Source organism: Balaenoptera borealis (genome assembly GCF_965194805.1).
Source record: "Balaenoptera borealis genome assembly, chromosome: 13".
NCBI classification, from domain to species: domain Eukaryota; kingdom Metazoa; phylum Chordata; class Mammalia; order Artiodactyla; family Balaenopteridae; genus Balaenoptera; species Balaenoptera borealis.
The window spans coordinates 75,857,058-75,884,622 of record NC_138870.1 but is presented as its reverse complement, the minus strand read 5'-3'; the positions used below and the strand labels follow the sequence as shown (position 1 = coordinate 75,884,622).

General features: G+C 41.9%; 2 protein-coding genes across 5 annotated transcripts in view; both read left to right on the top strand.

Moving 5' to 3' along the window:
• The first annotated feature begins 1,621 nt into the window (after window positions 1-1,621).
• The window catches only part of POC1B (POC1 centriolar protein B), a 147,748-nt gene continuing 121,804 nt past the window's right edge, over window positions 1,622-27,565 (top strand). For all 4 annotated transcript variants that reach the window (XM_082351813.1, XM_082351812.1, XM_082351811.1 and 1 more), the window contains exons 1-3: window positions 1,622-1,807; window positions 2,475-2,559; window positions 23,117-23,288. In XM_082351813.1, the coding sequence (XP_082207939.1) occupies window positions 1,793-1,807; window positions 2,475-2,559; window positions 23,117-23,288 (272 nt within the window). In that variant the 5' untranslated portion in view covers window positions 1,622-1,792. The remainder of the gene's footprint in view (window positions 1,808-2,474; window positions 2,560-23,116; window positions 23,289-27,565) is intronic.
• GALNT4 (polypeptide N-acetylgalactosaminyltransferase 4) lies at window positions 2,654-7,980 on the top strand. Its single transcript, XM_082351804.1, has one exon. The coding sequence runs from the start codon at window positions 3,128-3,130 to the stop codon at window positions 4,874-4,876; it is 1,749 nt and encodes a 582-aa protein (XP_082207930.1). The 5' UTR covers window positions 2,654-3,127; the 3' UTR covers window positions 4,877-7,980.

Genomic DNA, 27,565 nt, shown 5'->3' with positions numbered 1-27,565 from the left:
AGTTTGCTGATAAATTGCTGGTATCAACAATCTGGACACATCACCTCCTAAACTAGAGCAATGTTTCTCAATGTACACAGCTGAGACTCCCATGGCAATCACCTAAGGGGCTTATTACATCTATAGGGTCCTCGATCCCACCCCCTATATGCTGATTCAGCATTTTGGGGAATGAGGTCTCCTAAATCAGCTGTCCCCAACCTTTTTGGCACCAGGGACCGGTTTTGTGGAAGACAGTATTTCCACGGGGGGCGGGTGTGTGTATGTGTGGCGGGGGAGGTGGGGGGAAGGTCCAGGCGGTACTGCGAGTGAGGGAGCGATGGGGAGCGGCAGATGAAACTTCGCTGGCTCGCCCGCTGCTCACCTCCCGCTGTATGGCCGGGTTCCTAACAGGCCGCGGCCCTGCAGCGGTCCGCGGCCCGGAAGTTGGGGACCCCTGCCCTAAATCATCATTATGCATGTTAAAATATGAGACTCAGAAACCTAGATTGTTGAGTTCTTAAAGGCAAGGAAAATACCTCATTCACCTTTGTACTCCTCAGAGCCAAATATACAGGAGATATTCAACAAACATATACTTGAACTAATATTGAAGTCTAAAGCTATTTCCTTTTTGCTTGATTGCTATGTATAGTATTCATTAAAACTAAATTCTATCACTAGACAACTAGTTAATCTGTAATTTTGGTGTATAGTTTATCTTTCATTTGCATAGAATGTGTATATTACCAGCTGTGGTCTATTATGCCATCTTATGCTGCCAAGAATCTTTATTCTGTATGTAATTTTCAGCTGAGTCCTTCAAGCTTTGAAGCAGGGTAAAAAAGGGTATGGACTTGGAACTGGAAGAGCTGTGTTTGTGTGATCTTTGATAATTAAATTAAAATATCTAAGAATCAAGTTTATAATTTGTAAAGGTTGGTAACATTTTGTAACTCTATTAACTTCATAGTGTTGCTGAAGCTCAATGATACTGTGTGTAACAAAGCCTACTGTAGCAAAGCCTATTGTTACTATGTTGCCCAATAATTTAAACAAAACAAAACAATATGTTTCTTTCTAAGTCTTCCTAAAAAGTTTAAATATGCTGCTGTATCAATTTGCTGCTCTAACGCATATGCAAATGAGATTGGAATAGAAAACGCACAGCAGAAAAACATTAAGTGGATGCACAACATTAATTCATTCATCACGTTTATCCAGCATCTACATTTATAACAAGCCAGGCATTGTGTGAAAACTAGTGATTAAATAAATTCAAGCCTGTCCTCCAGATGTTTAGTTTCTTTGGGTATATTAATAAATAGCAAGCGGCCCCATTTCGCATCAAACTCTCTTGTGCGTCATAAGCTGTTTGGGACCAGCTTGAAATTCGCGCGGGCTGTCTCTTTAACGTGTAATAGAACTCTGATTGCATCGATCACAGGCTCATTACCCTCTCCCACCCATCGGTCTCTTTTGTATCCCGGTTACTACCCTCCTACTTGTGTCAAGTCGGGGGGAGCGCAGGTGTTAGTAAACGTTGGCTTTGATGTGTGCCGGCACCTGACCCCGGGGCTTCCCGCTTGCCAGGGGGCGGAGGCCAGGCTCTTTACGGCGCGGGCGGAGCCTCGGGGCTCGGCTGGCCATGCCTGGAGCGCGGGGTTTGACTGGGCCGTTGTTGTAGTGACCGGGAGGCGCTGCCGCTCCGGGCAGAGGGTTCCGGGCGCCGCACGGTCCCCCTTCCTACCTCGCCCCCTCCCTTCCCCCAATTCCCCACACGGGCAGGAGCCAGGAGTCACCCGCTCCCCCCATGGCCTCCGCCCCGGTAAGGACGGGCTGGGGTACGCCTCCCCGGAGCCGGTCCCGCCGGCTGGGGGGCCAGGTCGGGGCCGCGCCCGCACCTGGCGGGAGATGGAGGCAGACGTCCTCAGCTGGGTCCCGAGCCGCTAGCTCCTCGCCTCTTGCCCCGGGGTGCCGGTGACTCGTCCTCTGCTTCTGGGACACCGGGAGCGCAGAGCCCTGGCCGAGCTCCCGGGCACTCCTCCCGGAGTCCCGGAGCTCCGACAGCCCCGGCAGCTCCATGGACCCCAGAATTCTTTGAGGGTTTCCGTGGAGCGCCTGCGTCAGAATCACCTGGGAGGTTTTTGAGAAGTACCGAAGCCGGGGCCCCGCCTCGCACCTGTGACTGCGTGCCAGCGGGCGGGGCCCCGGAACGTGCATTTCAATGGAGCTGCCCAGGTGGTCCCTCGCGTGCGCTTGGTTCTGGGAAGCGCGAGTGGAGAATTCGGCCGGCTCTGCTGGGGAAGTTGGCGCTCGGCGTCCCCCTGTAGCGGTGGCCGCGTGTGCTCGCGCGGGGCGCTCCTGCTCCACACACCCACCTTCGATGCGGCCGTTCCCGGGCCGGCCCCCGGGGGAGGGGACAGCGTTGATCCCCGACCCCCCAAATTGAAGGTCAGAATCTGCTTTCAAAACTTGACAACTTTCCTTCCCAGGAGGACCCCGTTCTGCAGCGTTATTTTAAGGGCCACAAAGCGGCGATCACCTCCGTGGACTTTAGTCCCGACGGCAAACAACTTGGTAAGTTTTCTTTTTTTCTTTTTGTGATGAGACGCTCAACCGGTCGGAACCCTTGCCTCTTGTCCACGCCGGGCCCCCGCGAGAACCACTGAGGACCTGTGGGTGGAGGTGGTGTTGAAAGCGGCCGAGATGCATTCGGAGCCAGAGTGGGCCCGAGCCGGGGATACCTTGGTTATCCCGGCCCCCAGCCCGGCCCCGCAGAGTCGCCTGTAGGCCTGGGCCTGGCCGACCACTTTCGCGAACTAACCACCAGGAGGAGTAAGTGGGAAGGGGCGGAGTTTGTCCTCGGCCTGGGGAGGGTGGGGTGTTGGCTGGAGAGTTTGTGAAAAGTTGTGAGACCAGCAGGAGGAAGTGGGGAGAGAGGCGTTGGGGCTGTTCCGGAGGCCGAGCACGGGGTGGTCTTAGGTGACCCCCGGGGAGCCCCCGCGGCTGGAAAGGAGCCGAGCGCCTGCATGAAAGGAGGGACCTGCTGGGAAGGTCGCTTCTACCTGAGCCCGGAATTCCAGCGTCGGGTCCCGCAGCCCTTCCCCTGCGTGGTGACTCTGGTGGCCGCGTCCGCGCCCCAGCCATGAGGATCCGGATGGCCGTGAGGTGGACGTGGGCAGGCAAAAGCTGCCTGCTGCTGGCGCTTTTAACAGTGGCCTATCTCGTGGTGGAACTCTCCGTCTCCACTTTCCATGCCTCCCCAGGAGCCGGCCTTACCAGGGAGCGGGGGCCAAGACAGCTCTCAGACTCCGGGAAGAAAGCAGTGGTTTTGTCTCGACCGCTTTATGAGAAGCCCCCTGCAGATTCCCATGCACTTGGGGAGTGGGGGAAAGCCAGCAAACTCCAGCTCAAGGAGGGTGAACTGAAGCAGCAAGAAGAACTCATTGAGAGATATGCAATTAATATTTACCTCAGTGACAGGATTTCCCTGCACCGCCACATAGAGGATAAAAGAATGTATGAGTGTAAATCCAAGAAATTTAACTATAGGAGACTTCCCACCACTTCTGTTATCGTTGCTTTCTATAACGAAGCCTGGTCGACTTTGCTCCGCACCATCCACAGTGTTTTAGAAACTTCTCCTGCAGTCCTGTTGAAGGAGATCATCTTAGTCGATGACTTGAGCGACAGAGTTTATTTGAAGACACAACTTGAAACTTACATCAGCAATCTCGATAGAGTCCGCTTGATTAGAACAAATAAGCGGGAGGGGCTGGTTAGGGCCCGTCTGATTGGGGCCACTTTTGCCACTGGGGATGTCCTCACTTTCCTGGATTGTCACTGTGAGTGTAATACTGGTTGGCTGGAGCCACTTTTGGAAAGGATTGCTAAAGATGAAACAGCAATTGTTTGTCCGGTTATAGACACCATTGACTGGAATACTTTTGAATTCTATATGCAGACTGGGGAGCCGATGATTGGTGGGTTTGACTGGCGTCTAACGTTCCAGTGGCATTCTGTCCCCAAACACGAAAGGGAGAGGAGGAAATCGAGAATTGACCCAATCAGATCACCCACCATGGCTGGAGGACTGTTTGCTGTCAGCAAAAAATATTTTCAGTACCTTGGAACTTATGACACTGGGATGGAAGTGTGGGGAGGTGAAAATCTGGAGCTGTCTTTTAGGGTGTGGCAGTGTGGAGGTAAACTGGAGATCCACCCCTGTTCTCACGTGGGCCACGTATTCCCCAAGCGGGCGCCATACGCTCGTCCCAATTTCCTGCAGAATACTGCTCGGGCAGCGGAAGTGTGGATGGACGGGTACAAAGAGCATTTCTACAATCGAAACCCTCCAGCAAGGAAAGAAGCTTATGGCGATATTTCTGAAAGAAAATTACTACGAGAACGGCTGAGGTGCAAGAGCTTTGACTGGTATTTGAAAAATGTGTTTTCTAATTTACATGTTCCAGAGGATAGGCCAGGCTGGCACGGAGCTATTCGCAGTATTGGGATCTCTTCTGAATGTTTAGATTATAATTCTCCTGACAGCAACCCCACAGGTGCTAACCTTTCACTGTTTGGATGCCACGGTCAAGGAGGCAATCAATTCTTTGAATATACTTCAAACAAAGAAATAAGGTTTAATTCAGTGACAGAGTTATGTGCAGAGGTTGCTGAGCAAAAAAGTCACGTGGGAATGCAAAATTGTCCCAAAGATGGGTTTCCTGTTCCAGCAAACATTATTTGGTATTTTAAAGAAGATGGAACCATTTTTCATCCCCACTCAGGACTGTGTCTTAGTGCTTACCGGACACCTGAGGGCCGACCTGATGTTCAAATGCGAACTTGTGATGCTCTAGATAAAAATCAAATCTGGAAGTTTGAGAAATAGAAGAGCATAACAGCACTTTCGTCCTGAGCTGACAATAGCTTGAGGAACGTCAAAGAGCCTTCAGAGAGCCTCAGTGAAGATTGAGTTTATTAGCATTCACCCAATGGTCGGTCATCTGCGAGAGCTCTGTAAAAGCTGTGGATCATTTTGGTAAAAACACTGAAACTGGGTACACAGAGAGCTGCTGTTTAATATTTCAAAGTGCCTTACTTATGGGTTGTTTTATTTAAGAGCTTTGTCAATATGGTCTCTTCTGAAAGAACTTGTCTTGAGATACACAAAACATTTAAGTGCCAGACTTAATGTTAAAGAACATAAAAGTCCATGCAAAACGAGGGGTGATTTATGTTGATGGGTAAGTTCACTGCACATCCCATCAAAAAAAAACAAAAACAAACAAAAAAAAACAACTCAGAAATGTGCAGTTTGAGCTATTGCTATTTTTATTGTACATAGAATTTGAATTTCCTTTAGCCAGCACATTAAATTTTAGGTTTTGTTTATTTTTTTAATTCTAATTTTCCTTTACTCAAATAGAAATCAAGGAAAGTTAATCTTAAGGAGAAAGACCTGGTTTAGACATATGTGTCATTAGATGTGAATTTGAATGTGAGTTTAGAGGTCTTTTTAACATACAGACATCTCAGAAAAATATACCCATATCTGAATGAAATGAGAGATATTTACATTCCACACTGCAAACTTGAGCTATTGGACTTAACTGATCTATACTGATACCTCACATCACTCTGATTTTGTAAGCTGTCCTCTCTTTGAACTTGTTTGTGTGTGTAGGGCATTTTCTGATTGCACTTCCTTAAGTTATGAATGTATTGGAGAGGGACTCATTCAAAATACTGTGCTTCTCTTTGTTAATGCTTAATCACTTGAAGTAAATGCTTAATCACTTAAAATTAACACAATAGAGGACAGCTGCATTTACTGAAATGTGTGAAACTGAAAGTGGGCCCACTTCTACAAAGGCTTCGGAACTGTTCTACAGAGTTCTTGTTGATTAGGACTTTTAAGGATCAATTTTAAGAAAACAAGGGGAAAAGACAGCCTTGGCAATGGTGGATGCTGCCTTCCAGGTTGTTTTCTGCACCTAACCCTGAGCCTGGTGCTTAGGCAGCTGTCAGTAGTTGTGGGTGAATGACTGAATGAATGAATGAATGAATGGCTCAGCTGATGATTGTGACTTTGGTCAAGTCATTTGATTGACTTAGTTCGGGCCTCAGTTTCTCATCTGTAAAATGTGGGTGCTGGAGCAGGTCTTGAAGATCCCTCCAGCTCTGAAATGTTATGCTTGTACATTCAGTCACTGTGCAATCTTTACAACACTTTTATTTCCTCCCTGCTAACGCAGGTAATGTTGTTGAGCAACGTTCGGTCCAGTTATGAAGCTGGAAAAAAGAAATGGTTTTAAAAATTAAGTGAGCTGAGCTCAACTGAAATGGTTTATTTTGGATTGAATGGAAAGTTGTGGTCACTGTTTGTATTCATTTTATTTTGACAATTGCTGAACCAATTTTTGTTTTTTATCTTTAATCTTTCAAACTCTAAAAGTAATCTTTTGGGTTAAGAATATGAATATTTTCCAAACTAAATTATGCAGGAAGTAAACATACTTTAAAAAATTATTTTTACTGGTTTTATTCCAATGTTGTATCCAGGATTCAATCACAGGCTGAATTCAGAATTAAATCTTAATTAATTCATTGTGGTCTAGATTTGTGAAAAATGCATGCTCCATAAAGCATCAGTCCACAGTATTCGGAAGTTGTTTTCGGTGTCTGCTTGACTTGGAGAGTAGGAACTTTGCAAAATCTAAATTTAAGAAAAGTTTGTAGGATAACCATTTCAAAAAGTAAAATTGCTATGTATTTTGAACATTTTGTTTCTCTTTTGTTTCTTAAAATAAAAATGTGTTAATAACTTTCTGTATGTTATGTAGCAAAGAGTTGTCCAGATTCCATGTGCAGTGTGCATGGCCCTGGGTACAATTTAGGAGGGTTTGTAATCTGCTCTGATTTGGTTAATTGGCAGCAGATATGCTCCTAAACCCACCCTCACCCCTTGCTCAGTCTGCCTTTTCGTCTTTAAAATCACCCTTTCTCTTTTTATTTATTTTTGTTGTTCTTCTTAGCCCCCTATCAAATGGGAGACTAAGACTGACATATTCTAAATGTACTTACTGGAATTATTTTTATTCTAGAATCTTGCTGCTCCCATCGAAAGAAAAAGGGAGCATTGAAAAGTAAAGTGCTTAATTCTTTATTTACCTTTTGCCTAAATTGCAGGGTATGACCTATTAACCTTTTTGGAAAAAATTTTAGGCTAGTGTTTTATTTATATCAGTAATTTGGAATCAGTGGGCTGTTCATTCCTCACAGTAATGTAGGTAACAGAAGAATGAGAACCGATTTTCATATATAGGCATTTCCAATTTAATTCCTAAAATACACTGTAAAACTACAAAGTATATTTTGATTGCCTACTTCTAACTTATTGGTACCAAAGCTCTCTTTTGCGATAGATAAATAAGAGTTGATCTTTTAAGTTAATTCACATGCTTAAAAACAGTTTTATAAAAAATTTGGTAGACAAGAAGTTTCAACTTTAAATGGTCACTATGTTATTTAGTGTTCAGTTCTATGAATAGGTTGACTAAATAGTCATTTTTAGCAGCCATTTAAAAAAATGATAATCTAGTCATCTACAGGATCTCTATAACTCAAAATAACTTGTTTGTAAAAGAAAATTTGTCTATGCACCCAGTAGTAGGCTCCTGAGTATTCATTATATGTTGGCAAATCTAACTTTTCTAGGTGATGATAGGAGGTTAATTTTCAGTTGTGTAATTTTAGTTGGTTTAGGGTCTCGATTTTAATTAATAAAATACTTAGTTTTGACTTGTTTGTCCTTTTCTATTGATGTTTTAATAATGTTTTAAAATGAGCACAAAGAATGTTGAGGTTCAGATTAATCTCTTTTGAACGATGAATTTTTGTGTGTGTGGTGAGCGGTTTCCATCCTTTTTTCCTTTTGTTAATGGTATTTGCAGTATTGATTAAGACATATAAAATAAAATATGTGCCTACTTATTTTTGCAAATGGATTCTGATGATTTTAGTCTCTGGGGTCACTCTTCCTGTGTACACATTTATTGATGGTAATAGAAGTAAGTTAAGCTTGTAATTATTTTACTTATTTGACAATGCAGACAGTAGAATATTTTAAAAAGTTGACTTTCATGTATTATTTTGTGAAGTGTCATTAACCAGCAAGTATTCTGAAGTGGTGTTAACACTACTCATGAATTAACTACTCATAAACAAACTGGAAAGGATCCGAGATCTCTGGGGCAAACTGGGGACACGATAAAAGGAAGCAAGTGGATACGTGGGCACCTTAGCACAAATTTCAGAACCCTGGGCCGAAAAGAAATATGTCTGTCCTGTAAACTGCATAGCTTCCCATTTCCCTCAGCCTTCTCTCTGCATCACCCTGTCCCTAAGTGCAATTCTTGTCCACCAGCAGCATCTTTGTTCCTCTTTTAGTGATTCCTGCCAAACACCCTCCACCCCTGCCTCCCCCTGGCCTGAAACACTGCCTGCGCATCACCAGCCTAAGGACTCCGCTTTATAGATCAGATGTCTTATAGCCACATTTAGGATATGTGTAGTCAAGCTAAACATATTTTCACTGATCTTTTGTTTTTTTTATGTACAGTTTAAAACGTTACTATAAATATACATGTTATGATCTTCCTAATAATGAGTAATATAATCTTGCTAGTAAGTTTCTAAGTGACTGCAACCCTATGCAAATCATTTCATCTCTCTGTGTTTCAGTTTCATGAACGTTAGAAAAAACTGGAAAATCCGTAGAGACAGTATTAGTGGCTGCCAGGGCCTGGGGGAGGCAGGAATAGAGAATGATTGCTAATGAGGATGGGTTTTTTTGTAGGGTGTGGTGGTGGCGGTGAGAATGTTCTGGAATTAGATAGTGACAATGGTTGTGCAACTTTGGGCAAAACACTGAATTGTACACTTTAAAAGGGTGAATTTGTGGTATGTGAATTGTATCTCAATTAAAAAGAAAAACTTTAGGGCAGAAAAAGAGGCTGGAGAATTTCACATTCTGAGAATGTGTCTCAGAAAAGATTGCTCTTTTCTCTGTCCCTCTGTGCATACTAGACTTTAAAACAGGCCAGCAGTATTTATTGATACTTGAGTCATGCTGTAATTCAGCAGAATTAAGGAAGTTAGATAAATATGTGAATCTCCCAGCTTCATATGAGGGTGCAGGTGGAAACCAGTTTGTATTGGAGTTTTTTCTTAAAATTTCAAAAAAACCTCAGTCCTTTTCAACAGGAGGTAGAGATTATTATAAAAGGTGAAACGAGTTCCTAGAGTATATAATTGTCTGTGGCAGAACTGAAGACTAGAGAACTCCTTCTAACTTGCTAGTAGTCGGATACTACTTTTCCTTTTGTGCCCAACTTGACCATTTCCCAGGCTGGCTGGGGAGGGATGTCTACTGCAGGCCAGCAGTGTCCTCAGCTGTCTGATCATGATTCTAACCCATTTATTTACACTTATCTAATCCTCTTCATAAAAGGAACAGGAGGTACTCTATTTACTTAGTACTTTTTTTTTTTTTTAAGTTAATTCTGCTCTGTGTCAGGTGCTGTCCTATGCTTGGGTACACAGGACATACAGAGATGTACAAAACAGGTGTGCTTCTTATGATGGTACGAAGAATTCACAGTCCAGTGATAGAGACAGATATTAACAAGTAAACATACAAATCATGTGCAGATACAACATGAAACTGGAAAACAATCAAATGCTGTGAAGAAAAGGAACAGGGTTCTTTGAGGGATGAAAACTGGGGCGACATACTTAAGTTTATGGGGTCAAAGAACACTTCTCTGTGGAAGTTAGATTTAACTCAAGACCTGAAGGAGGAGCTAGCTAGGCAAAGACTAGAGACAGAATAGAATAAGCAAAAATCAAGGGTGGGAAAGAGCTTGTCCTTGATCAAGGAAATAAAAGAAGGCCAGAATGGGTAGAGCCTGTAAACAAAGGAAGAAAGAGAGCTTTGGGAGGTGAAATTGCAGGGGGAGGCGGAGGCAGCTTGCGTTGTCTTTGGAGGCTATAGTGGGTTAAACGGGCGACCCTCCAAAAGATATGTCCCTGTCCTAATCTCTGGAACTTGTAAATGTGACTTTATTTGAAAAAAAAAGGTCTTTGCAGATGTAATCAAGGATCTTGAGCAGAGATCCTCCTGAACTATCTGGGTGGGCCCTAAAATGAGACATACAGAGGAGATAAGAGGAGAAGGCCACATGAAGTCAGAGGCAGAGATTGGAATGATAGAGCCACTGGCCAAGGAGCTCCTGGAGGCACCAGAAGCTGGAAAAGGCAAGGAATGAAATCTCTAGAGCCTTTAGAGGAAGTGTGATCCTGCCAACACCTTGATTTTGGACTTCTGGCCTCCAGAACTGTGAGAGAATAAATTTCTGTTGCTTTAAGCCTCCAAGTTTTCGGTAATTTGTTATGACAGCCACAGGAAACTAAGAGGGAATGTTTTAGGCTTTTGTTCTGAGAGTCATGGAAATTTGTTGAAGGATTTTAAATGAGGGAATGATACAATCTGATTTATACCTCAAAAAGATCACTCTGGTTACTACGTGGAGATTTGAACCACTGTGAGTAGAGAAATCAATTAGGAGCTATTATAGTAATATCAGCAGGAGATGATGGTGGTTCAGACTAGGATGGTGGTCTTCAAACTAGGTGATAGCCTGGGAAAGAGAGAAATTTGGGAGTTACTAGCATACAAGTGGTATTTAAAGTCATGGGAATAGATGAGGTCACCTGGGAAAAACATAGAACAATGAGGGCAAATGGTCCATTTCTGAGTCCTAAGGCTCTCCAACCTTTGGATCAGAAGAGGAAATGACAAAAGAATCAAAGAAGGAATAGTCGGAAAAATAGGAGGGAAACCCATTATAGTAAGGTATTATGAAAGCCAAGGTGTAGATAGAGTGGAGTAAAAATGTAGAAGAGAGAGAAGAAGATATTAAATAGTCATTAGAAAGAGTGGGGAAGGGAACTATTATAGAATTGAGCACCACCGGGCAGTGTGGAAGATCCGTGTGCAATTAGCGATCATGAATTTATAGTATTTCCAGTCTTCCTGGGAGTGTGTCTAGCAATTCTCACTGGCACAGATATAGTCTCAGAAAAGGCAGAGTGACTGGGATTTTGCCAGGGGAATTTAAAGGAAGGAGGAAAAGTCAAAGGATTGAATATATGTGTAAGAAGGTGTTTATAATCTGGATAAGGAGAGAAGTGAGGATTATAAATCAGATAGTGAAATGAAGATAGTGAAAGAGAGCCTCAGTGGAGAACAAAGGTCAATGGATTGGAGTTCTGGATGAGTTAGAAGCTCATCCAGAAAAGAAGCTATAAGAAAAGCATGTTGTCAAAGGGTAGTGGGTTTCATTCAGCAATCAGGGAAGTGTTGGTTCTGCTGGGGACAAGATCCAGGGTTTGACCATGGAATGGGCTGCTGAGGAAGCATGGAAGAAAAGGTCTTTGGAGAGGCCTGGTTGTCCCTTTGGTCTGGAATATTCTTCACCACCTCACTCTGGTTGGCTGGCTCCTTCTTGTCCTTCACGCCTCCACTTAAAATGCCACTGATTACTCCATCTGAATAAAGTATTCTATGCCCATGAAAAATTCTCATGTGACATCCTGCTTTATCTTTCATGTCTCTTAGCACAATTTAAAGTGATATGTTTGTCTGCTAATTGACTTGTTTCCCTCTTCTCTGCTTAAATTTAAGCCTATACCAGGGCTCCCTGTTTTACAAATAAAGTAGCTCCGGCACAAAGAGGCACATGGAAAAGTGCTGGCAAGATAATCATTGGTCTTTGCTTTGGGTGTTGTCATGGCTAAAGCAGACTTTGCTGAGAGAATGGTGATAGGTGTACTGTTCATATGGCTTTGGAGAAAGATGATATTTTCTTCCATTAAGATCCTGTGTCTGAGATGCAATATAGATTTTAGCACTTGAAAATGCTGCCCGAGTCAAGAGCTCTCCTGCAATTTTCAGACAAGTTTGTGACCTGCCAGCATGTTTGATTTTGCGTTTATTGAAATGTTCGTTAAAACAATGCGTCTACTGAAACCCAAAGAAGTTACTTAAATGAAATAAAAGCTTCACACAAACTTAAATTAAAAAAAAAAAAAATTAAGCTCCCTATTCAGAGATTTTGCCTATGTCGTTACTTAGGACTCTCCCCGCCCTGCCCACCATGCCTTACATGTGGTAGGGGTGAGATATCTGTTGAATGAACTGATAATACCAGGAGTTAGAATGGAGAGAAAGACTGTGACCTGAGGTAGGTGAAGTGTGAAAGAGAAAATGATTGTCGCTTGAAAGGGTTGCAGGGAACTTGATGTCCCCAAGCGGAGTCAAAGTGTAAGTAGGTTAGTAGGAGGAGGGACTTTCAGAGAGGAGGATGTGTATACAAGAGGGATCATGTAGTGGGTGTTCCTCTGGCCTATGGTAGCTTTGGGGAAGGAGAGCAGGCATGGGTACCAGGGTCAGCTAAGGGGCTATCTGGAGCATTATGGGAGAGAGTGCAGGGTAATTGATGACCAGAGGGGCTGAAGGCTTAAATTCCTGGTCATGACGGGAGGAAACAGAGCATGAAGCATGGTGGATTTATACTCAATAGCCTCTTGGGAGGTGGTGGGCTCTTGGGTTTCACAGGATGAGTTGGAAGGTGATCAGAGAGGAGAGGATGGGAAAAAATGACCACCTGTGAAATATCATCCCTCTTTATGCAGACAGAAACTGGAAGCTGAGTAACTTTGCTGAGGCGGTATAGCTGGTAAGCAGCAGAGCCTGGCTGAGCCTGACTTCCAGTCGGCCTCTAGAGCCACACTCTTTTCCATTAGGGCAGTTTCCCAGAGGACCGCACTTAAGTTTATACAAATGGTAGAAGAGTTTAAGAGCATTCTCATGTGACGTGCACAATCTGAGCTGCACTTTAGAAGTTTCCATTTAAAATGCTATATTTTAACACTGATGTTGTCACCTTTTCCTCTTTTTGTGTTCAAGGCTACCCTGTCATTGATTCATTCCCTATTTAATCTGTGGGATGTTTGTAGAATAAATGACAGTATAGGACAAGTTTATATCTCCTTTTTCTTTCTGAATAGAGGCAGAATGAAAATGTGGATTTTTAAGTTTTTTAAGTTATTTTCCTCACAGTGAAACTATAATTAAAGTTTGCCAGAAATTCCTTTTCTATTCTGGTTCTTGATGGCAACCTGTGTAGCAGCTTTACTGAAGTTCCTCCTACTGTTATAGTTTTAAAATTGCTCCCAAGCGCTAAAGTGAGCTCGGGTACGCACTGAGAGGCAGTAGCAGAGTGCAGTATTTCTCAGATTTCCACGTATATCAGAATTGACTGAGAAAGTGATCAAAAGTTCAGATTCCTGGGTCTCACTCCAGAGAATGTAACTTACTAGAAATACACGTTTTTAACAAGGTCCCCAAGTAATTCCAATGGGGATAATCAGTAAATCCCCAGAGCTTCTCCAATCGCTGGGTTCTTGGTTAAATGCCCAGTCTGTGGAGTCTGATAGACCCGGTTAAACATGGAGCTCTACTCCTTTCCATCTGCGTGACTCTGGGCAAGTTACTTCACCTCACCAAGCCTCATTTCCTCATCTGTAAAAAAGGGATAATGATAGTCACCTACCTCGTTGTGAGGATTATGTAAAAGGATGTTTACCAAGTTCTTAAAAGTACTTGGCCCACAGTGACAACTCGAGAAGGGTTTGTGTCGTTAAGATTGTCACCCCTCATTGAGATACAGAATTTGAATAAGTTAAATTTCTCTACATTGTCATTACTAAAGATTATTCTTAAAGCAGTCACAGCTCCTTTGAGACATTGCCTACACCAGCAAGCTAACTACTTAGTGTCAGCTAGCAGGAAAATTATTCCCTCATTCAGACAGGAATTTTAAGTCAGTGCCATCACTTAATTATACTATTACATAGCGCTTGGATTGTACAAACTATTCTGAAAGTATTAGATAGGGTATTAAAGTTTATCTAGTTACGATTAGAATATTGTCTTTTTTTTGATTTTTTTTAACACTTTTTAATTTTATTTATTTATTTATTATTTATTTATGGCTGTGTTGGGTCTTTGTTTCTGTGCGAGGGCTTTCTCCAGTTGCGGCAAGCGGGGGCCACTCTTCATCGCGGTGCGCGGTCCTCTCACTATCGCGGCCTCTCTTGTTGCGGAGCGCAGGCTCCAGATGCGCAGGCGCAGTAGTTGTGGCTCACGGGCCTAGTTGCTCCGCGGCATGTGGGATCTTCCCAGACCAGGGCTCGAACCCGTGTCCCCTGCATTGGCAGGCAGATTCTCAACCACTGCGTCACCAGGGAAGCCCCAGAATATTGTCTTTTTATTGTGCAACCGTCTTGCTTCTGTCTGGGTTTATGGATGTGTATGCCTGGGGATTACATTTTATTTTTCTTTTCTTAAAAATATTTATAGTGAACTCCTTCTCTTAGATTTCCTTAGAAGATTTCCTTGTTTATATTTTCCTGAAGAAGGTGGTCAGTATTTCTGTTGTGACCCAAAGACCAGCATGAACCTGGAAATGCAACAGAAAGTACAAAATCATGGTGCCCTCAAACTAGAGAGCTGAGTTTCATTCTGGTAGTGGGTTTTAAAGCAGAACATAATGAGGGTAGGAAATATATTGAGGGACTTCTGAAATAATTGAAAAATTCAAGAATTTCTATATGGAGGTGATTGAGTTATTAGGACTCTCTTGATTATGGAATGAAAAGGCCTAAGAGGAATATAATCCAAATTTATAAAGTTGTGAAAGATACTATATTATGAACATGGACCTTTTTAGTAAATTCTAAAATATGTACTCTTTGACCCATCAATAATTCTTTTGGGCATTTATCACAGTGTTATTTTGCATATGTCAGAAACGACACGTGTACATTGCAGCATCATTTGTAAACAACCTAAACAGGGTAGACTGGTTAAATAAATTAAGGTATAGCTACACCATAGAATACTATGCAGCTATTAAAAAGACTAAGGCCAACTTCTGCCTCCAGACACGATAGTAACTGGTAACCAAACTTGCCCTCCAGCTGAAAACAACTGTAAAATGAGACAGAATATATGAGGCAACTGTTTTCGGGCATTGAGCAACAGGGAATGTAAACCGGTGATCCTTGCAAGAAGGAAACACCTTCTTGCAAGGAAGGTGAGCTCCTCCCTACCGCCATGGCCTTGGCTTTCTCCCCGGGGGCACTCTTCCTGCTGCACAGCAGAGGTAGAGCAAAGCGGAGCAGACAGCCTGGCTGAGCTGAGGCAGCAGAGGTCTTAGTTCTTCTGGCTGTGTCCGGGCTGAATGCGTGTGGCAGGGTTCCTGAGAAGCTGCTGCTGAGTGGGGTATGTGGCCTCAGATGTCTGTGGGGCCTGCTGCAGTTTTGGCTGAGGTGCAAGTTGAGAGAGTGTGAGGTCTAGCGGAGATCCCTTCCTGCCAGGCTGGAAGAGGAATGGTGATCCCAGTGACCATGCTGGGCTTGAGAGCTCCAGCTCTAGCTCAGACAAAGGGGAGATCTTGCCCAGCACCTCAGGCGAGACGCCAGGGAGGCCAGGCCTTAGGCATCAGGACCACATCTGAAATAAAGGGCATGCCCGAAAACTAAATTTAAAACTGAAGTAGATTCGCTCTAACAAAGAATAAAACCAAGCCTGGCAAGATCAAAAGGAGTAAAACTGCACCCTAAACTCTAGTTAGTAGCACCGCTTTTTGCAGGGGTGTGGGTTAGTAATTCTGAAACCGTTTGCCTGCTCTAGACTTGAACAAAAATATATTGAGTGTAATGTGAGCCACGTTTTTTACTGTGGGGGAAGAGAGTTATAAATGTAAGAAGAGGGAGGGCTGGAATGTATTCGGGGCGGTTAGATTCAATTAGAGTTATCAGTATGAACTCATGGTTTTTAATATCTTTATCTTCATTTCTACATATTGATAGATACAGCTTTCTATTTATATCTAATTTCTTAGTTCTGCCTGCTGAGATTTCTGTTTATATCTTATTTCTTAGTTATGTTAGCTGTCACAACAGTAGCAATGAGCAAACATAGTTTCCAGATCTTGGTTTCTAAACACCACTCTCTATTAAGAGGAATCAGAGCTTCTTGGGGAGAAAAGACCTATTCCAGGGCTGGAGCAGGGAAAGTGCCTCTTGGAACATCTTGTAATTCTAGAAGTAAGGAAGTACTCAGAATGATGGACACATATCAGAAGGACACAGAGGCCAGCTTTAAGGGGCTCTTACTAGCCAAATCTGGAACAATATGAGTCAAAATAAATAATGATAGCTTTGGATTATAACCCACTGAGTAAAATAATCTTGAGTTCACACTGATATAAACAAGTATTTGAATAAGTAGATAAGTGGAGAAAAAGAGAAGATTCTTCCTTAAAATAACAAATTAACAAACAATTAATTAATTAAACATCAATTAGTAAATCATAGAAAGAATAATGGGTCGGAAAATCATTGAAGGATGCTAAAATTAGTGGGTGATGGACTTCCCTGGTGGCACAGTGGTTAAGAATCCGCCCGCCAATGCAGGAGACACGGGTTCAAGCCCTGGTCCAGGAGGATCCCACATGCCGCGGAGCAACTAAGCCAGTGTGCCGCAACTACTGAAGCCCACGTGCCTAGAGCCCATGCTCCGCAACAAGAGAAGCCACCGCAATGAGAAGCCCGCGTACTGCAACGAAGAGTAGCCCCCAGTCTCCGCGACTAGAGAAAGCCCTCTCACAGCAACAAAGACCCTACGCAGCCAAAATAAATAAATTAATTAAAAAAAATTAAAATTAGTGGGTGACAGTTTATTAAGAAAGAGGATATTTGTATAGTTTACAGTATCTCCCGACAAAATACTAACTAATTACAAAGGGGAAAAATACTAACTTTACGAGGCAAAAACTACCTAAACCAAGTGATCAAAGTTAATCTCACCAATACTGGGACAGATATCAAGCATACCCTGATATCATGCACTGATAAGGGCACAACATAATTTTTGTGGTGTTCTTGTCAAAAGTGTATATCGTGAATCTAATGACAAGGAAACAACAGGAAAAAACAAACTCATTAGAAAAGAGACCAGATTTGTGATTACCAGAGGCAGTAGTGAGGGAAGGGGAATTTGGATGGAGGTGGTCAGAAGGTTCAAGCCTCCAGATGTAAGGGAAATAAGCACTAGGGGTGTATAAATATAACTGACACTGCTGTACGTTGTATATAAAAGCTGTTAAGAGAGTAAACTCTAAGAGTTCTCATCATGAGGAAAAAAATTTTTTTCCCTATTTCTTTACTGGATCTATATGAGATGGTGGACGTTCACTAAACTTATTGTTGTCATCACTTGATGTGTGTAAGTCAAATCATTATGCTGTACACCTTAAACTCATACAGTGTGGTATGTCAATTATATCTCAATAAAAATGGAAGAAAAATGTAAAATAATCCAGAAAAAAAGTGATTTGACACACATATTTGCTTAAGCACATGGGAGGATACTCGAGAAAATGAGTATCCTCTCTCCTATGTGCTTAAACAAATATGGTAACTATGCCTCTAGGAAGGGAAACCAGGTGGCCAAGGGCTGGAAGGAAATTTGGTAAATACTCTTGTAATACTAGAATTCTGCATCATATACATTTATTACAGTTAGAAAAGATAAGATAATTTAACAACAAATGCAATAATTGGGAGGCAGTACCATCTCTTTCCAGAAAAAGGTATTCCTCGCAAAGCAAACCTCCAGTTAACTGTAGTGGATTTTGGTTGAATCAATGAGAGAGCTCGGGTTGAGGAAAGAAAGTTGTTGCTGCTTAAGGTGACACAATAGCTGTTGGCCTTTTGGACATTATGGAGAGCAAGCCATTAGTATGCTCTTTGTTGCCACCTCCAGAGACCTGACACTGGCCTAGGTGATTGTGGACTTTGTTCTTTCTTTTGTCCTAATGAGGATTGCTTGAAACAATAGATTATTGTTATAAAATATAAATACTTTTTTTTTTTAATGGGTAGATTTACTAGTTAAATTTTTAACTTCCTCCCTTTGATAGTTTATCTTAAAATAGATGAGTCAGATGACGATTAGGTACAACTTTGACATTTTAAATGATGTGGTAATGTTTATAGAGGGTGTGGTTCACTAGAAATGTATGAAAGCAAATTCCAGGTTGACACTGTATAGCATTGACACCAATAATCAAACACCTTTTATTATCGTGGTATTAGGGTTTGGTGGGGCAGGGTTAAGGAAGTAAGGAGGGAAATTCAGGGTTGGTTTTTATAGTTTCCAATAAGAATGCATTCATGGGCTTTTTGTAGATTGTTAGTCTTTTTTTCTGTTTTCTTGAAATTTGGAAGAAAATGTAGAGTGTACCCTGAGCCACACAGTTGTAATTGGGACATCCCTGCTTCTAGTGTTTCATAATTATTAGGGCTTGGAAATGCCACCTTGCTGTAAGGATTGGCTGTCCTTTAAACCATGCGTTCATCCTGCCCTCTCATCACTTCTCTTTAGCGGGCCTCAGGCTGATAATAGCCAAGTGTTGCTTTAATGTGGGTATGTAGCCATCAACTCTAAATTTATGATTTTTGAGCATCCACTCTGCTTAAGATATCCTTTTCCTTTTCTGACAAAATATGTAAAGGCTCAAGTCCTGTGGCACCTTCTCAGTTAAGTGTCACGTTCTTATTCCTCTGGCTCTGCCCTCTGCCCTTCTCCCCCTCCCCCGCCCATGCCACCCCCCAATCAATTGTTGCTTCGCCATGATCCTATAATAACATTTTTTCTGGTCCTTGTCATATTGAACGTTAGTGACCCTGTAAACCTTCAATGAGTTCATGGATCAATTGTGTATATTAACTCTCACCACTGCCTCCCTCCCATTTTCTCCTCAACCCACACCATTCCAGCTTTGATCCCACCACTTCACTGAAACAATTCTTGTTGCCAAGCCAACGTTTGATCCTCGGGCCTAGGGCTGGCTTCTTGGGCAAATGACCTGTATCGTTGCGCAGGTCCCATACTTGGTTTAATGCCCTGCTGTCATGGTCTTGAAATTCTTAATGATTTCCTACAAGGGTCCCCACATTTACACTGGACCCCCCAAATTATGTAGCTGGTCGTGTTCAGGCCTGATCTTAACCAGGTCTCTTCAAAGCACTTGACACAGCCCGTCAGCCTCTTGGAACACATCCTGAATTCCTGGACACCACAGTCTCCTTGGCCCCTCCCACTCCATTTATGGCTCCTTCCTGTCTCTTCCTTCTCTCCAGGTTAAGTATCTGCACCCTCTTCTTCATCTAGACTCACTGCCTGAGTGATCCTATCCAGTTTCCAGTCTTTAATGTATTATCTACACTGTTGCTGCTGACAGTAACAAAAATTAAAACGACAGTAATAATAGCTACATTTGAGCATTTTCTGTGTGCCAGGCATGTCTTCTGAGTGTTATTTCACTTAATACTTTAAACGCCTTAATCTCATTAAATCTCTCTAAGATTCACCTGGGTGCGCACGCCAAAAGCTGGGCACCTTTGTTTCTTTTCTTTCTTTCCCCCTCACATCTAATGCGTTTGCAAGCCTTGTGGACTCCGTCTTTATGATGTATCTAGGTTTTGACTGCTTCTACCATTTCCACAGCCTTCAGCCTAGTCCAGACCACCACCTTCTGGCCGGATTATTGCAATAGCCTCCTGATTGATTTCCTTCTTCCCGCTGTGTGTACTCCACACAACAGCCAGAGTGAGATTTTTTGTTCGTTTCGTCTAAACATTTTATTAAAGTGTAAGATGTGTACCAAAATTGGACAGCTTGCTGAATTTCCACAACTGTGACATGCCCATTTTGCCAACATCCAGAGTAAGAAGCCCTCATGTGCTCCCTTCTAGCCACTATCCTCCCTCCCTGCCACACACATGATCTCTATGCTGACTCCTAACTCCATAGATTAGTTTTGCTTCTTCTTGAACTTCATATAAATGAAATTTAATTTACACGTTAGGTACACAGTATGAATATACCACAATTTATGTATCTGTTTGACTTTGATGGGCAGTTGGGTTTCTAGTTTTGGTCTTCTTTGAATAGTACTTCCGCAAACATTATTGTACATGTCTTCTGCTAAACATGCATAAGAATTTCTGTAGGTATATACCTAGGAGTCAAATTCTGAGTCAGATGGTAAGTGTACATTCAGCTTCAACAGATTTCAAAACAATTTTCCAAGGGTGCTTAAAACGACCAGCATTATTTGAGAGCTCCACTTGTTACACATACTCACCAAGATTTGGTACTATTTATCTCTCTTATTGTAGCCATTCTAATGAGAGTGTGGTGATATCTTATTGTGGTTTTAATTTGCACTTTCCTAGTGACTAATGGATTTGAGCACCTTTAAATATGTTCATCGACCATTTGCATAGCCTCCTTTATGAAGTGCCTGTTTAAGCCCTTTGCCTATGTATTTGCCTATCGTATTTTCCTGACTTTCCTTATTGATTTGTAGTACTCTTTATATATTCTTTATTATATGTTGGATAAATGTATTGTAAATATCTTTTTCCTCTCTGTGGCTTGTGTTTTCACTTGCTTGGCGGTATCTTTCAATGAACAAAATTTCTTAATTTTAGTGTAGTACAAATTATCATTCTTTTCTTTTAGTAATTTTAGTAATTTAGTCATTTTCAGGTATTATCTAAGCAATCATTGCCTACCGCAGTGGCCATGAAGATATTCCCCTAAGTTCTCTTCTAAAAGCTTATTGTTTTACCGATCACATTTAGATCTGCAATCCATGCGGAATTACTTTTGTGTACAGTATAAAGTGTAGAAGTCAAGGTACGTTTTTTTTCCTTGTGAATACCCAGTTGACCCAACATCATTTTTGCAAAGATGATCCTTTTCTCACTGTCAGAGTGGCAGTTTTCTTAAGTCAGATCACAAGATCCTCCCGCTTATAATCCTTCAGCGGCTGAGAACTAAATACACACCTCTCACCGTGGCTCCTTGCTGGCATCAGCTTCTCTCTGGGCTCCCATCCCTTGTTCTCTTTTTCTCCCCTCCCCTGTGGACATGCTGGTCTCCTTGCTGCTCCTCAGGTTGGCAAGTGCATTGCTGTCTCAGGCCCTCGCACGTGGAGTCCTCCTGCCCAGAGTGCTCTTTCTTCACGTCTTAGCCTGGATCACTCCTCATTTCACCCATGTCTCTGCTCGAATGTCTCTTCCTTGGAAAGGACCACTAACTACCCCATATAACATTAAGAATATGGTCAAAAGGTATAAGCTTCCACTTATAAGTACTAGGGATGTAATGTACAACATGATTAATATAATTAACACTGCTGTATGTTATATGTGAAAGTTAAGAGAGTAAATCTTAGAAGAGTTCTCATCACAGGGAAAAAAAATTTTTTTTCTTTTTCTTTAATGAGAAATATGAAATGATGAATGTTCACTAAACCTATAGTGTAATCATTTCATGATGTATATCTCAAACCTGGAAGAAAAAGAAGAGTAAATAATATATAAAAGTCCTCTGAACATGTACGATATTATAATCTAATGAACCATCTCCTGCTCTATTGTGATTCCTTGAGGGCGAGAGATTGTGTCTTACTCCCTTTTGTAGCTCTTGTTTGTAGCATAATACCTTAGAACTCAAATAGAGTCCCCAATATAATGCACATGATAATTCATTGTTTTCCCTATTTTGTCCACATTAGCCCCAGATATTTCAAACCCTGATTTATTTAATAATTTGATGAGCTGTAATGGAATATCAACTTTTTGTACTTTTAAAAAAAGGGGGTAGTATACAGCTTATAAACTCACTTTAACTATTTTACATGGAAACATTGCATAGGCCAAGTCCAGATGAATTTTATCTATGGCTAAGGAACTTAGAAGGTTTTCAGTGACTTTATATGTCTCTTCTAACAGTAATACTAATTGTATTTCAAGTTTATAAAGTTGTATTTTTTCTAAACATTCTACAATCTAGACTTAGTGATTCTCATTGACCTGGTTCCTTTCACTGGGGCTATTTTGGGGCTACATGAATATATAAAATTTGGTTTTAGGGCAAGAGTTAGATCTATCTTTCATTTGTTTATTTCTTCATTCCTTGTTTAAGGCATTTATTTCCACTATTGATTTCGTTTGTTTTCCTTAAAGCCTTAAGTTAATGTCTGAAACACATGATTCTTTTATTAACTGTAGAATGTCATAACAGAGCAAAAAGTGTGTTTTAAGATTACCTTATCTAGCTATAAAAAGACATTACTGGTCAATTAACAAAACTGGAAAACGGTAGATTAAAGTACTGTCACTGGTAAATTTTCTGAAGTTGATTACAGTGCTATTGGTATGTAAAAGAATATCTTTATTCTTAGAAAAAAACACTTAAGTATTTAGGAATAAAGGTGCCATGATGATGAATTTACTTACCCCAAAATCGCTTAGGAAAAAAAAATTGTGTGTTTATATGTGCGCATGCACATACATGCTTGTGTACAGAAAAAGAGTGAGCACAGGAGCAAATTATAAACCAAATGGGGCAAAATAGTAACAACAGGTGGATCTGTTTAAGGGTATATTAATGTTCTTTATACTATTATTATGACTGTTCTGTAACTGTGAAGTTATCTCTGCATAAACAGTTTAAAAAAATCATTCTTATCCAGCCCTCTCAGGAAAAGCATTCAGTCCTATGACACAAAGATTAAGTTACTTTCTCAGTCAACCTGAGAGAGACAGAACTGCCTCCTAGTCCTGTGTCTCTGTTGTATTGTGCTGCCTTCTTCTAGTAAATAGTCATTGAGTTCTAACCAAATACAGGGGCCAATAATCCTGCTCTGTGGCTACATAGGACACAGCCAAGCTTGCATATTAGTGATGTGGCTTTGGGTTTCTTTTACAAATGTTTTTGCCATTACTTGGTCTGTCTTACAACCTCCAGGCCCCTCTGTTACCTGGACGTCTTGTTGTTAGATATGCTGCCCATTGTAACGAGACATGCCTACATTTGTGTTTTAACACACAGTGGTTTTGTTCTTCTATTTCTTAATAGCTACTGGTTCTTGGGATACGTTTCTCATGCTATGGAGTTTCAAGCCGCAAGCTAGAGCTTTCAGATATGTGGGTCACAAGGACGTTGTAACCAGCGTGCAGTTTTCTCCACTTGGAAACTTACTGGCATCTGCTTCACGAGACAGGACCGTTAGACTCTGGATTCCTGATAAGTAAGAGAAACAAACACTTGTTATGCTCTGGATTTAGAAATGTGAAAGAAAACTGGAAGCAGGCTGTTCCTTGTGCCCTTCTTGGAATGCCTACACCCCCAGTTACCTGCACATCTTTAGTCTGAGTCACAGACAAGGTGTACTGCCCTTGTCGTAAAGTCAAACTATTTCATACCATTTTTTCCTCATCTTTAACTCATAATTGTGTCTTCTGTTTGAAAACTATTTCTAACCATGGAAATATGCTTAATATGTCTTAAGGTTTTCTTGGGGTGGGGGGGGGTGGTTAGGAAGGGTGATGGTTATCAATCCCTTTATAAATCTGATGTAAGCTTTAGATCGTCTCCCCAGAGAGATTTACCTCAGCCTGTCTAACCAAGATTTTACAGTTTATTAACCTACAGCCACCCATCGTGGATCCTTGAGGGGACTTTGAACCTCTATTAAAAACCCCGGCGCTAGCTATTCTTTGATGCATATCATTCATTTGGGCTCCAGAATTTTCTTGTTGAAGAGAATTCCTGACAAATGTATAAACCCCATTGCATTTGTGCACAGTCCTATCCTGTCATAGCAAACCTCTCTATAAGAGGTTTTTTAAATCCTAGCTGATAGCCCATCTGTTTTAAGCAATTATTGAGCCTTGATTATTTTAAAAGTTTTTAAACTCAATTATAAAGAATTTCAAGCATACATGAAAACAGAATGGGTAATGTGACAACTCCCTCCCCACATAACCATCCCCCATATCCAACAGTTATCAGTGTTCTGTCAATCTTGTTTTTTCTCTTCCCCTGTTGCCACACACCTTTTTTTTCTTTTCTGGAATACGTATTTTTAGAACAAATCCCACACATCATATCATGTCCTCCATAAATACTTCGGATAATAAGAAACGAGTGTTTTCCTTCACTCTGTTGTGGCAGGATTTGATTTGTGGTACGTGCCTGAACAGGCTCAGGCACTCGCAAATGAATGAAAGTTCCAGGGGCATTTCCCTGCCAGTGGGCACTTTTTTCCTGCCACTACCCAAAGGATCTCCATACTGAGAAATCTGCACATTATCTCGAGGTAGCAAACACTACTGAGGAGAAGTGACATATTGTGACACTGCAGATGGCAATGTAGAGGGAATTGTAAGGACAAGAGGCTGATTTGGGGTCCAAAAGTGAAAGCATTTTTTAAAATCCTTCACTTTAGGAATTTAGGACTAGTGGTTTGTTATTTTCAGCGCAGCCTCAGTCTCCCATCGCTAATTCAGGGAAATCTCAGTAAACTGCACAAGGGTAGATGAGCTAAAAGCACACTGAATCATTAACTTGTACTGGCTAATCTAAGTACAACAATTAGGCTTGTGTAGACACGTCTAGTTCCTCTTCCTAAATCAGATCATAGTGGGGCCAGGGCAATAGTGGGTCATGGCAATGAGAAGGAAACTGATTAACCAGTTACCTATTGCTGCATAACAGTCCTCAAAACTTAGTAGCTTAAATCAATAACTATCATTTCTCACAATTTTACGGGTTGTCCGGATGACTCCTCTGCCCCATGGATGTTGGCTCCTACTCACGCAGCTTCATTAAGCTGGCAGCTGGGCTGGCAGGTCCAATGCCTCCCTCATACACCTGTGGCCTTGGTGCCGGCTATTGGCTGGGGCACCTTGGTCCTCCATATGCCCTTTCTCCAGCTCTATATGGACTTCCTTACAGCATGGCAGCTGGGTTCTAGGATGGTAAAAGCCGAAGCTGCTAGACTTTTTAAAGGCTGGTCCTGAAACGTACACAGTATGTATCCCTTCTGCCACATTCTATTGGTCAAAGTAAGTCACAGCACCAGCCGAGATTCAAAGGGAGGAGAAATTGATGGATTCCACCTCCCATGGGGAGGAGTGGCGTGTGTGCACAGGGGTGAGGGGAATTGTGGGCAGCCAGATGAGCAGACACCAGAGCTGGTGACCGGAAGGCTAAGAAAGAATAGTAGGAGCGAGTTCGGAGGCAGGTCTGGCCTGGCGTTCATCACAGTCGGCAGTCAAGAGAATTTGGGCAGAAAGGGCAGGTAAATGTGTGGGAGGTGGAAAGTCTGTGTTAAGGCCACGTGAGGAACTAGAAACCAGTTAAGCACCAGCACAACAAACACTAGGCACTCTTATCTCGGTTTCCTATATGCTTCCTGTTGAGACCGGATCTGCATCTGGCAGTTGGGCCAGCCTATAGCCGAGAGGAGCGGCTTTTAGAAAGAATGCAAGCAGGAAAGCCTCCTGCAGTACGGAGTGCAGAATAAAGATCAGGGCAGACTTCGATGATACCAACTGTCTCTTGGCTTCCTGGTCATAGCAGATGCCAAGTCTTTTCTTTGTTTTCTCTAGGGCTTATACTTAAAATCAGGCCATACTGTACTCCTGACTCCTACTCAGAGAACTTTCCCTTGAAACCTCACTGAACTAGTCCCTGAATGCTCCCTCCTGTTTTTTTTTAAATATTGATTTTAATTATTCTTGGTTTGTCATACATCAGGTGATGGAGATTTATGACAAAGTCACCTCTGCCTTCTACAGGCCACGGGAAGGGAAAGCCAGGATGGATCTAAGAACCATTAAGTATTGACTCTTCCCAGCAGAATTCAACAAAATGTACTGAGTTCTTTTTCCGTGCCTGACATTGTGCTAGATGCTGGTCTTTCAGAGATGAATAAGTCATCTTTCCTGTCCTCAAAAAATTACTGCCTAATAGGAGAGAAACAGGACTATTTTAAAACAAAAATTACTGTATAATGTAATAAGCAAAATAGATATAATAGAAAGGGAACAATTAAGCCTGTCTGGGTTGGTCAAGGGGGCTTTGCTGGTAGGGGAAAGTAGTCAGGCTAAGAAAGCTGTAAGTACAAAGCCAGAGGTGTGTTTGAAGCAGTGAGACTGTCGTAAGAGTACAAAGGTCAGTGCAGTGGCAGGATGTCTCGCCAAAGAGCTTGGGCATTGTACTTTTTCTTGGAGAGCAGCCCGTGACACATTTACACTGGGATTTACACGCTTAGAATTATACATTTAGCAAGGCTGTAAGCACAGTATGTAGGTGACTGGAGGGAGATAGAAGATTAGAACAGGGAGACCAGTTAAGAGGCTTTTGCAGTAATCTAGGTGAAGGATATTGAGGATATGTATATCTACCTTAATGCAAGCATAGCTGGGATGGAAAGAAGAGGAGGGATTCAAAAGATATTTAGGAGGTGGTAGCAATCTCACTATCACTAAATAGGTTTGCTGACCTGTTGGATGTTGGGGAGGAGGGGGAGGACCTGAGTGTAACTTCCAGGCTTCTGCAAATTCTGCTGCCTGATCTTCTTCAAACACTTGTGGTGATTTTTCCCATAAGGCATCACCTGTATAAATATGACTTTCTGAATGGAAAAATTGCTAAGTCTAAGTGTAGTATAAAGTGAAAGTATCTTGGGAACTTGGAAACGCTGACACAAAGTAGCATTTCCCAAATGTCACCATTTAACTCCAGCGCTGTCTACTAGCCTCCCCCTAATTATGTCAGCATTTTTCCTGCTGCTTCTCCTTAAATGCCACACATTATTTTCTCCATCTTTTTTCCCTATTCTCTTTTTTCCACCCTAGCCAAGAAAAAAAAAAAGTATCTGAAATTTCAAGGTGTTGAGAACTGAAGGGTCAATATGTTATTACCATTTATCTTTTGTTTTGCTTGTGAATGTAAGATTGGGCTCAGGGGCGAGCAAGGCCTTAGGTACACCTCAGGATCTCATTCGCATTGCTGGTGGGTGAAAGCAGGAAAGTCAGATCACCCAGGGACATTCTGTATAGCGGCAAGTGACACGGGGGACATCTCCTCCTTCCCAAGCCGGACTGCCATTCCGCACAATTTCCACGTGAGCCCAGTTTGAAAACCCTACCTTAGAGCTCTTCACTTAATGAATCTTCGGTTTTCTAGGTTGCAGTTTATTTAAACTGTATGTTGCTCTCTCTAGAGGAACAACAAGAACTTAAAATGCATGGTAGAGATTTGTTCAAAATATTATTCTGTAGCTTCCAATTAAAGCAAAGTCAGCAAATGCATTTCAGGGTGGGGACCGCTAGGTTCTCACTTGTTTAGTGTCAGCTGTGACTTTAACTAACAGAACCAGCTTGGAACAGTGTCGATGAAGAGTACAGTACAACACAGCCTTTTCACACTTCTGTCAGTTTTTACAACAAACTGTTTTATATGTTTCAAAGTCTGTATACTGATAATTAAATCAAATGTTATAAATATTAAACTGTT

What these genes read in the sequence shown, in the direction of transcription:
- GALNT4 (XM_082351804.1), top strand. Translation starts at nt 3,128, where the DNA reads ATGAGGATCCGGATGGCCGTGAGGTGGACGTGGGCAGGCAAAAGCTGC.